The sequence below is a fragment of the Peromyscus eremicus genome, chromosome X (genome assembly GCF_949786415.1).
Source record: "Peromyscus eremicus chromosome X, PerEre_H2_v1, whole genome shotgun sequence".
Classification (NCBI taxonomy): Eukaryota; Metazoa; Chordata; class Mammalia; order Rodentia; family Cricetidae; genus Peromyscus; species Peromyscus eremicus.
The window spans coordinates 55,501,046-55,513,890 of NC_081439.1; the positions used below are offsets into that span (position 1 = coordinate 55,501,046).

The window sequence follows — 12,845 nt, forward strand, 5'->3', positions numbered from 1 at the left end:
AGTAAATATATTTACTATATTTTATAATAAATATAACTTAACATAATTTATATATTATATTATGTATTTACTATAACTCTATAGTAAATATATTTACTATTTTCCTTTGAATTCATATGTGATATATACATTCAGATACACATTCATGTGTATGTTCACCTATACATTAAACAGAGGTATATAGCATGCTAGACACTGGATATACAAAGATGAACAAAATCAATGTCTCAGTCTTTTTTCTGCTGTGACAGAACAGCACAGACAAGATAATATATAAACTAAAGAAATGTATTTCTCACAGTTCTGAAGCCTGGGAATTCCAAAATGAGAGCCTCCAGGGTAACATGGTGGAGGACACACGTGACACCTTTTAAAGTTTCCACCTACCAATATTCTCAGTAATTAAATAAAAATCAACATGAATTCAGGAACATCTGCAGCATTCTACATGTTGCCCCCTCCCAACCTCTTGTCCTTCTTACATGCACAATGCATTTATTCTATCCTAATTAGCCTCCAAATTTTAATTGTTCCAGTATTAATCCAGTCCACCATCCAGTGTGACCTGAATGAGATGAGTGATAGTAAGGCATGATTCATCCTGGGGCAAATTTATACTAGCTCCAAACAAATTAGTTGGGTACAATGATATAATCCTGTAATCCCAGCACATGGCAACAGAGGCAGGAGGATCAGGAGTTCAAGGTTAGCTATATAGTGAGTTTGATGCTACCCCAAACTACATGAGATCCTGCTTTAAAAAAGAAAGAAAAATAAATAAAACAAGTTATCTACTTCTAGAATACAGCAATGGAACAGCCATAGTGAAATGGGTTATATAAACTTCTCATGTCTCTCATTAATTAAACTCTTTGACCATGTTCATTTTGTAATTGTAAGACAATCAATACATTTCAGAACTATTGACTATAATGCTCAAATGGATACACTTAACAGAACTAGGTTAATTGTATTGAGGGAGAAACAACACATTGAAGTTTATCTTTTCTTGGCTCCCAGACTGAATCTCAAGTGGTAAAAGAACTCTGCTGAATCTCTTTGCTATTTCTTTTTCTACTGAGTGTATGTTTTGTTTGTTTCTAGTTTTTGTATGGATAATAAAAAATTATTCTCTCTTCATAGCACAAATGACTGGGAATGTGTTTTTATGCTTTGATCCTTTGGTGATCTTGGAACTGGATTAATGGACTATCTAGTCTCTGATGAGTTAGAAACAACAGTATAATTTGTCCTTTTTCTCTATCCATTTTGAGCTCAAATCAAGAATTTCATGCTCATAGAAACAGAGAATAACACTTTGATATCTGGTAAGTTTCTGTATAACTCTTCATATGAAGCTGAAATTGTGGATCTAAATTAATAAGATCTTTATATTTCTGTGTTTGTGTGTCTATAATTGAGAGAAGCCTTGGCATTCCATTTTGAATGTGGAAAATATTTTCTTATCTCTGGAGGATACTGATAAATTAGACTATAAAAGTCTTCTAAATAAAAGTCTTCTGTTCCAATTAGTTTATAGACATACATGCTTATATAAATTCTTAAAATATCAAGGGGAAAAGCCAAAATTTTAATACTAAATATACTAAAGATATTCTTGCAAAAAATCTCCTCCCTTAGAAACTTGTGTGTGTGTGTGTGTGTGTGTGTGCGCGCGCGCGTGCGTATGCATGTGTGTCTGTAAATGCACAGATGTGTATATGTAGTAGCCTGAAAGCAACCGTGGATGTCATCCATCTACTTCCTTTTGAGGCAGGTCTCCCACTAGCCCAAAGCTTACCAATTAGGCTAGACTGGCTGGTTTATAGACATACATGGTTATATAAATTCTTAAAATATCAAGGGGAAAAGCCAAATTTTTAATACTAAATATACTAAAGATATTCTTGCAAAAAAAAATCTCCTTCCTTAGAAACTTGTGTGTGTGTGTATGTGTGTGTGCGCGTGCGTATGCATATGTGTCTGTAAATGCACAGATGTGTATATGCAGTAGCCTGAAAGCAACCGTGGATGTCATCCATCTACTTCCTTTTGAGGCAGGGTCTCCCACTAGCCCAAAGCTTACCAATTAGGCTAGACTGGCTGGTCACTGAGTCTCAGTCTCTATGAGTTTGAATTCAGTCTGTTTTACATAGAGTTCCAGGGCTACATAGTGAGATCCTGTCTCAAACAACAAAACAAAAAAACTATACCTCTTTGTTTACTTTTGTATAGTATAAAACATATATGTTTTGTTTTGCTCATTCCTGTTTTTCCTGAATGTAAATGGACATGGTAATTTAATATTGTTTGTATATAGTATTTAAGACAATGAAAATATAAATCTCCCTAAAGCTGACTCATTATTCTGACAAACTCTGCTTCATCAATATTTTTTTGTAGTATGTCATATTTAGATTATTTCAAAGATATTTAGTTAATTTAAAACACTGGATTAATATTGAAGTTAGTTAATGTATAATCATTGGATATCTACATAATTCTTAAGTGAAATAGAGTATTTTCATGTTGATTACTCATTATAGTTTTACGTTTATATACTATTATTTCCATTTTAAAACAGCAATATGATTGATTGGGCCATGTTAATGCAGCAGGTAGGTGTGGTGGTGCATGGCTATAATCCCAGCACTTAGGAGGCATTAGCAAGACCAGAAGTGTGAGGCAAGCAAAAGGGCCAAAGTGAGGCCCTAGAAAGTGAGAAAACCAAGGGGAGGAGGCATGCAAAGACAGAAAGTGTGATACACATAATCTCGGCTAGTCTGCTACATCTGTGCATGTAAACTGTAGCCTTCAAATGTTCCTTTGAACTTGAAATTTTGAATAAAGGTTAAACATAAAACAAGTGGTTGCTAGCTTATGCCTGGAATTCTAGCACTCAAGAAGCAGAAGATCACAAAGTAAAGGCCAGCCTAGGGTACATATTGAATCTGTTCCAAAGAAGAAACAAAACAAAAAAACCCACACAAGAATAGCAGCAGAAAATTCTCTCCACAACAAACAGCAATAAATAGCTGAAATTATACTATCTACAATAATTAAAAATAAGTATGTGCTTGTCTTTCTCAAGGAAAATGGAAGTTTGCTCCTGAGGCAGTGTGTGTAGAGGGCAGGAGACTAGAAAGAGGCCCATGAGTGGGAAAAAAGGCTTTAACGGTGGCAAAGGGTAAAAGAACACATTCAATCTTAAAATGCAAGGGGAAATACTGAGAGTGGAAAGGTTTAAATGGCTGGGGGAGGGAGCAGAGAGAAGGAGAACAGGAGGGTTAACCAAAACTAAAACAAAAAATATATGAAATCACACACACACACACACACACACACACACACACACACACACACACACCAGCCTGACACTTGGTAAGCTAATCAAAAAATACTCTTGTTAGATTGTCCAATCCTAAGTGGCCAACTCTAAACACATGTACAGATGATCAACACTAAATGGACTCAGTAGGTTGTACAGATATATGTGTGTGTAACAGTAATTAAAGAAGAGATTATGAATTTGAGGAGGGGGCACAGAAGGAGCTGAATGGGAGAGAGGAAGGGGTAGAAACAACATAAATACTGTACTCACATACAAAAATCTCAAAAATAAAAAATTTAAATTAAAAATGATCAGAGTTATCCTGAGTGGATTTATAAAGCTGATCTCAGAAGCCAGGGATTATTAAATGAAAACACCAGTGTCAGAAGTGGGCTATCACACTACCAGGTATTGTTCAGAGATTTCTACAAGCCCCAAATAATAGAAGTAATTACTATTGTTGTTGGTTGTTCATCAGAACCAGATGGTAAAACCCTATTGAAGATACCATGTGCCCTGTTTCCAGGATGCAGAAATGCATCTGGAACTGGTCTTGAAGCTTCCTCCCTGATGGCTACACCTCATAGTGCCAGAAAGTACTAGGAAATATGCTGGGGAAGAATTATCATTAACAGTATTACTCAGCTTTGTACCCTAAATGTTACACTCCCAACCAATCTGGCAATAATGGAAAGTCTGCACTGGTGCAATAATGGAAAGACTGCTATTAGCTCAGGCTTATTACTGACTAGCTTTCACACTTAAATTAACCCATAATTCTTATCTATGTTTAGCCACATGGCTTGGTACCTTTTCTTAGTTCTGCCTTGTCATCTTGCTTCCTCTGTGTCTGGCTGGTGACTCCTGACTCAGCCCTTCCTCTTCCCAGAATTCTCCTAGTCTGCTCACCCCACCTATACTTCCTGCCTGGCTACTGGCCAATCAGTGTTTTATTAAACTAGTGTACAAGGGCATTATCCCACAGCATTTCCCCTTTTCTGTCTAATAAAAAAGGAAAGTTTTAATTTTAACGTAGTAAAATTACATATAACAAAACAGTTATCAAGCAAGAATTATAGTTATAATATCTAGCCTATTTGTATTTGGCAAATTTAAAGAAAATATTTTATCTATCTTATATTTGTGAGTCTAAGGTTTCATATCTAACTTAGCTTTTATCATAACCAAGGAAAATTATAACTATCTAGTCTTCAGCTACATCAAAGACCCCAGAAGGACATAATATTACCTGAGTAAACAGGAAATGCATTGTAAGCAACTTCCAAAAATCTAGAAATGACAGAGACAGCTGCCTGCCTGGACAGTCACCTCTGCAACTTTGGGGCATCCATCTTTAGCCAGTAGGCCACTGGCTGTTTCTGTCATAAGTCATTTTTTAGAAGTCGCTTGTTTTCACTTCCTATTTTACTAGGTAATATTATTTCCTTCTCAGGTCTCTGAGGGAGTTAAAGATCAGATAGTTATAGTTACAGTTTTCCTTGTTAAGAAATTCAGAAAAGAAACTCACTAAGAGGTATTAAGTGTATAAGTTTGAAAAACATCATAAGATAGTTTACTGTTGGTAATATAAGTTAGGATAGAACATGAATTAGGTACATTTTGGACTCACCAAAATAGGATAAATAATGGAATATTTTCTCTGAATTTGTTAAATGCAAATGTACTAGACATTGTTGATGTATTTATTGCTTGTATATATTGTATATAGTTATTGTACATAGTTTTTCTTATATTAGTTTAACTTTTTTATTTTTATTAGACAAAAAGGGGAAATGTGGTGATACTTTATTTGTGCTTTAATAAATAAAGCTTGCCTGGAGATCAGAGGGAAAAGGCCAGCTATTTTAAGTAAACAAAGAAGTCAGCCAGCACACACCCTTAATTCCTTAGCAGGCAGGATCTCTGTGTGTTCAAGACCACACTAGGGAACAGAGCCAAGCGTGGTGACACACACCTTTAATCCCAGTACCAACCATAGAGACCTGGAGGTCTGTACAGACAGATAGTGACAGAGCTGTGTAGGAAGAGGAAGTGAGGTAGCTGGGCTAAGAGCCAATGAGAGGGCAGAAAAGCAAGGCATATAAGCCTGAGTAGACAGGAAGTCACTCTCTTAGGAAGCTGTGCAGTGGATGAGGTGAGGTTAGCTGGTGGCTTTCTGTCTTTCCCTGATCTCTCTATGGTTTTAACCCAAATTTCTGGCTCCGTGTTTTTTATTTAATAAGACCATTTATAGAAATTTGTCTAGACATTGGTGTTGTCATTTTTTAGGTTCTTTTTTTTAGGCAGTCATATTGTTGAGATTTCCTGTGTACAACTCCCCTATTGCATATATAAGATAGTATCTCCCAGAATATGTCCTGGGAGACATTTTCTTCAGTGGTACAGATACAGGTAAGGTGTCTCATGCTCCTATAAATAAATGCTCATTAATACTTCAGTGAGAAACCCTAACAAAGTTCATTAAATCACACACACACACACACACACACACACACACACACACACACACACAAAGGCAGGAAAGTAGAAGGGGACTAGTTGGGAAGAAGAGAGTGATCAGTAGGGGTGGGAGGAGAACAAGAAAGGATAATACAGAATGAATGCTACAAGTACATTAAATATATGCATGGGCACTTTTGGCTTCTTTGTCAAAAATTATTTGTTCATAGGTGTGCGGATTAATGTCAGGGTCTTCAATTCGATTCCATTGGTCCACATGTCGGTTTTTATGCCAGTACCAAGCTGTTTTTATTACTGTAGCTCTATAGTACAGCTTGAAGTCAGGGATCGTGATGCCTCCAGAGGTTGTGTTATTGTACAGGATTCTTTTGGCTATCCTGGGTTTTTTGTTTTTCCATATGAAGTTGAGTATTGTTCTTTCCAGGTCTGTGAAGAATTGTGTTGGTATTTTGATGGGGATTGCATTGAATCTGTAGATTGCTTTTGGTAAGATTGCCATTTTTACTATGTTAGTTCTGCCTATCCATGAGCATGGGAGAGCTTTCCATTTTCTGACATCTTCTTCAATTTCTTTTTTCAGGGACTTAAAGTTCTTGTCATATAGGTCCTTCACTTGCTTGGTTAGTGTTACCCCAAGGTATTTTATGTCATTTGTGGCTATAGTAAAGGGTGATGTATCTCTGATTTCCTTCTCCGCTTCTTTGTCCATTGTATATAGGAGGGCTACTGATTTTTTTGAGTTGATCTTGTATCCTGCTATGCTGCTGAAGGTGTTTATAAGCTGTATCAGTTCCTTGGTGGAATCTTTGGGGTTGCTCAAGTATACTATCATGTCATCTGCAAATAGGGAAAGCTTGACTTCTTCCTTTCCAATTTGTATCCCCTTAATCTCCTTATATTGTCTTATTGCTCTGGCTAGAACTTCAAGTACTATATTGAATAAGTATGGGGAGAGCGGACAGCCTTGCCTCGTTCCTGATTTTAGTGGAACTGCTTTGAGTTTCTCTCCATTTAATTTGATGTTGGCTGTTGGCTTGCTGTAAATTGCCTTTATTATGTTTAGGTATGTTCCCTGTATTCCTGATTGCTCCAAGACCTTTATCATGAAGGGGTGTTGGATTTTGTCAAATGCCTTTTCAGCATCTAGTGAGATGATCATGTGGTTTTTTTCTTTGAGTTTGTTTATATGGTGTATCACATTGACAGACCTTCGTATGTTGAACCATCCTTGCATCCCTGGAATGAATCCTACATAATTTTAAAAGCTAATTATTATAAAAATTATTATTAAAAAGTGGAAAATCTTTTTTCTTTTTATTAGATTTTATGTTTTATATTTAATTACATGTATACATGTATATCTGTGTGGGTTATGGATATATGAGTGCAGGTGCCTGAGAGGTCAGAGGAGTGTGTCAGATTCCCTGTAACTAGAATTAAAGGAAGCCAAGAGCCACCTAATGTGGGTGCTTGGTACTTAACTCAGGTTCTTTGAAAGTACAGCATACACTCTTAACTGCTGGGCTATCTCTCCATCCCCAAAAGGGGCAAATATTTATGTCTTTAGACTTCGCAATGTATTATTAGATATAACACCCAAAGCACAAGCAACAAAAGGAAAGACAGAAAAGTTGTACTTAAAAAAAAACTTTTATGTATCAAAGGACATTATCAGAAGAACAAAAGGCAAAATAGGACAAAATATTTGCAAATCACATATTTGACTAGGGTTAGTATTCCTCTGCAAAGATGATACACAAATGATAAATAAATATATAGAAATATGTTCAACATCATTAACTGTTAGAAAATACAAACAAAACTATGACATACCACTTCATACCCACCAGAATGGCTACAAATTTTTAAACAAGCAGAATATTGTGAAGAATTGAAATTGAAATGCATTATTGGTAGGAATATAAAGTGGTACAGCTGCTGTGGAAAACAGTTTGGTAGTTCTTCAAAAAGTTAGATACAGAAATATCAGATGACCCATTGTGTAAATGTACCACATTTTCTTCTTCTTTTTTTTTTTCTTTTTTTTTGTTTTTCGAGACAGGGTTTCTCTGTGTAGCTTTGACCTCTCCTGGAACTCACTTGGTAGCCCAGGCTGGCCTCGAACTTACAGAGATCCGCCTGGCTCTGCCTCCCGAGTGATGGGATTAAAGGCGTGCGCCACCACCGCCCGGCCTGTACCACATTTTCTTTAGCCATTCTTTGGTTGAGGGGCATCTAGGTTGTTTCCAGTTTCTGGTTATTACAAATAAAGCTGCTATTAATATAGTTGAGCAAGTGTCCTTGTGGTATGGTAAAGCATCCTTTGAGTATATCCCCAAGAGTGGTATAGCTGGTTCTTCAGGTAGGTCGATTCCCAATTTTCTGAGAAAACACTATATTGATTTCCAAAGTGGCTCTACAAGTTTGCACTCCCACCAGCAGTGGAGGAGTGTTCCCCTTGCTCCACATCCTTTTCAACATAAGCTGTCATCAGTGTTTTTGATCTTAGCCATTCTGATAGGTGTAAGTTGGTATCTCAGAGTCGTTTTGATTTGTATTTCTCTGATGACTAAGGATGTCGACCAATTCCTTAAATGTCTTTTGGGGGCCATAAGGGGTTAGGGAGAAACCTGGTGCCAGGGAAACTCCCAGGAATCCACAAGGATGACTCCAGCTAAGACTCCTAGAAATAGTGGATAGGGAGCCTAAACTGGCTATCTCCTATAATCAAATTGGTGACTACCCTAATTGTCATCAGAGAGGTTTTGTCCAATAACTGATGGAAACAGATACAGAGATTCACAGCCAAGCACTGGGCTGGGCTCTGGGTAACCTGTTGGAGAGAGGGAGGAAGGAAAGATTGTAGAGGGGATGGGGGTATTGGGTGTCAAGGTCATTACAAGAGAACCCACAGAGACAACTAACCTGGGCTCATAGGAGCTCATAGACACTGAACCAACAGCTAAGGAGCCCGCATGGGACTGATCTAGGCCCTCTACATACATTTGACAGTTGTGTAGCTTGGTCTACTTGTGGCACTCTTAGCAGTGGGAGTGGGACCTGTTCTTGATGCTTTGGCAGGCTTTGGGGAACCTATTACTCATACTAGGTTGCCTTACCAAGCCTTAATATGAGGGGAAGAGCTTAGTCCTACCTCAACTTGATATGCCATGCTTTGTTTTGGATTTGGTCATTTAAATATGTGTCTAGTAGTATTTCAGTATGGTATTTCTTTGAAGTTCCCTAGTAACTGTATATGTAAGCATATACATGCATATAAATATATACACATACATCAAAGAGCCACAGATCACTTAATGATGGGAAGAAAAGCACCATTATGCAAATATCAGAGTATACTTATACAAGAGAGCTATGATGCCACTAGGCAACATAAGTTTATGGGGATCACTGTTGTATACTCAATCCATTTTAACTATTTGTAGGAGGCCAGCTCCCACCTTTTAAAGGGTTCCTATGAGGAGTAGAGAGGGATAAGAAACTTTTAGAAAGATAGAGATGAGAAGAAAGACAGAAACATAGGATAGCTTTGGGAGGACCTGGATCAAAACCCAATGGCCCCTTCTGCCTCTTCAAAAGGGCTTTTTATAACAATGCCAAAGGGCAGGCCAAAAGAGCTCCCTCTTGCTAGATCAAAGCACACCACACAGCTAAGTGTAGACCCTTCCAAACACCTGGTACCCACATCCATGGTCAAATCATCCCCTTATGCAGCCCTGCTGGGTAAAGCAAGCTCAGATTCGTGGACCCTGAGTAAGTTCTCACTAGGAAACCTCTGTGGGTCTCTATAACTACTACATTGTTAAACTATGAATGATGTATGACTATATATGTATTTTTTGTAGGGTTAGGGATCAAACACAAGGCCTCACATGTTAGGTACACTTTACCCTGAGCTTTATCTCCATCCCTTGCATGTGTGTATATAGGTGTGTATGTGTGTGTGTATGTATGTATGTATATATATAAATTCACATATGCACTCAGACTATAGACATTTAGATCTATATCTATCTATCTATCTATCTATCTATCTATCTATCTATCTATCCTCTAGTTGTATTCCTGGATAGAACAGGATTTTGGAGGGACAACTAGCATTCTGACATACTTTGGTTAATTAAAATAATCAAGACTATGTATTTTGCTCCTAAGCATTGCTCCTGCCTTTTAGATTCTAGTATGAGGTATTTTCTTTCTTTTTTTCCCCTCAAAATAATTGGTATCTATGGTAACTCAACTGAGAAACCACAGATATCCATCCTACAGCAAGAGTCTTTAAAAAATCTTATATTTAAATCCTAATAATACTCACAATTTTCTTGGGGTGAAGACCCCAAGCTAAGCGATAGACTACCCACAGGGACTCAAAGGTAGATAGAATGTCACAGGAACTATTCTTTGGCTCTTTGGCTGGGTAAGTGTCCTGTCCTATTTTTAAACCAATCCTTGAAAACTCCCACTGGTACTGAACAGTTTTTGATCCTTCAGGTATTATGAGTCTTAATCAAATGATTAAATGAAACATCTGTTTCTTGCTTCCTTTTTCCACTTTCCTACTTTCTTTCTCTCTATTTTATCTTCATCAACTTCTACATGGCATCTAAAGTCTTCTTTTTCATTACTACCTTCACCTATATCTTCTTTCCTATCTATATCTTCATTGTCATCCTCTTCATAAATTCTTCCTTACCATCCTCATCACCCAAGTATGAGGTGTTTTCAGGATACTCTTTCATTTTGTTTTTAAAAATACTCAGGTAGTGTTTTTTTTCTGATTCTGTTATTAACCCCTACTTTTTGTTTTACCAGATAATTTTTATTTTACTTACATGTCTTATAATATATTCAGATTTTTGTCATTAGTTCTGTAAATACTGAAAGAAGCACACATAAACAAGATATGTTTTTCTGTTCTTAAGATGCAACACATGCTTTCAGGCATCATTAGGTTTTTATTAAATCTTCTATAGCAGGTTTGTTATTTATGTCTTTTTGATCTTGACGTTTCTTGTTTTTATTTAATTAAATGGCTGTCATAGATTGAAAAACAAATTAAATCTCAGGTATTTTATGTTCATCTTTGTGCTCACCTCTTTTTATTAAAATCTGTCAAAGATATCACATATGCACGAAAAGAAAACAATAGGCTAATTATTTCTAAATCCTATGAAACATAATTCATCCACAATTAAAATAACAATACACCATGACCAAATAGGCTTTATTCCAGAAAATCAATGATGATTTAATTCTAGGAAATCTATTATTGTTATTCAGTATACTCATAGTTTAAAAGAGAAACATGATTATCTCCTTAGAATCTGACAAGGCGTATAATTCGACTCAATATCCATTGACTCAAAACAATTCTAAAACATGAACAGATGGACACACTATAAAAAATCTGAAATAACTACTAAGGAAACAGTAAGACCATATTCTGTAACTTCAAAAGGCTTACAACAACTTTAATATCAAACTTTAGCAGTATATAATATTTGATTTGAAGTCTACTGGCAAATTTGATTAGAATGAAACCTAATGACCTAAGAGTAATAACACTGTTAGGCAATAACGACTTGTTTTTAAATTTCTTAGAAAGTAAGTATTATTCTCACTATAAGCACTGTACTAAGCAGTGAAAATTCTAACATATAGTATAAAAATTCTAAAAGAAATTTTACTGGTTATGAAATACAGTGGAAATTTCTGGTAGTCAAATTTTCTGGTGACTTTATTATTTAGATCATAAACTCTCTTCTTTTTGTGGTACTGTGATTAAACCCAGGGCATCATGCATGCTAGGCAAGCACTGTACTACTGAAATACATCCTCAGCATAAACTCCTTTTGTAAATGTGTTACCAAACCCACTTCCCATTGTACCTGTTTGTTTCAGGATATTCCAGACAATTTTGCATTTCTGGGTCTGCTCAAGTGACATTCTCAGTAATCTGGTCTATATATATAAAAATAACAGATAATTAACCTAAATGAAAATAACTTTATGCAAATTAATATAATTTCAAATTGTATTCACTAAAATAGTTAATAGTAAAATAATAGAAAATGATTTTTTTAACCAAACACTTTGCCATTAGTATATAAATACTAACTTCCAAATGTTCTTTTCCTTATTGTACCAAGAAAATGATTAACAGAAAATCTTGATCATTATCATTTTCTTTAATAATATAGAATATAAGAAAAATATTTCACCTGGATAGTTGTATGAGAAGCTCCATAGACTTCCAAAATAACTGATGAAAATTATAAAACATAATCATGTAGGGCTAAGAGTATAGTTCAGTAGTATAGAGCTTGCTTAGCATGTGTGAGGCACTGGTTCCATGCCCAGAAACTTTCCTCTCTTTCCTCCCAATAAAACCAAATAAAATGCAATCACACAAAGTCATAGAAAATTGCCCAGAAGATATGCATTTATTTGCTCCCAGAAACCTACTAAGTATCAGTAAGAGCAATGTCAGCGTATGACATATGAGCCATGTCATATTGAAATTAACCCTCATGTCAGTGTGATATAAGCACGGTTTTAATCAGATGTGGCCAAGTTTCCAGGCTGGGATTCCTAGGAGGTCCAAGACTGCTGGACTTTTCCTCCACTAAGACCTGTATTATAAATGCTCTATTATAAATAGACACAAGTCTTCTACTCAGACTCTATTTAAGGACTGTATTATAGGACAAAAGCAAGGGAAATTCAAAATACCTGGTTTCAATTGTTCTCATCTCAGTGAGCTTATAAGATAGTTTCTATGCTGAGAGACACAAGGCAAAAATACCAAGGACCACAAGTCTTGCATAGTCTTCCACTCATAGAACTGAATATCTGATATAAACCAAGCACTACTATCCTCGCCCCCAGATTTAAAATAGTGGTTCTGTTGCATCTTAGTAAAAGGCACGTTATGAGCTCTGAAGTTTTCCCTAAGAAGAATGACTTTAATTAGAACAGAGTCTAGAGAAATTCAAGTCCAAGGTCACTGTGA

The 12,845-nt window shown here is 36.1% G+C and overlaps 1 protein-coding gene across 1 annotated transcript in view; it reads right to left on the bottom strand.

Moving 5' to 3' along the window:
• The window catches only part of Tex11 (testis expressed 11), a 277,802-nt gene that overhangs the window by 47,344 nt on the left and 217,613 nt on the right, over window positions 1-12,845 (bottom strand). The window contains exon 24 of the mRNA XM_059251477.1: window positions 11,722-11,794. Coding sequence (XP_059107460.1) covers window positions 11,722-11,794 — 73 coding nt within the window. The remainder of the gene's footprint in view (window positions 1-11,721; window positions 11,795-12,845) is intronic.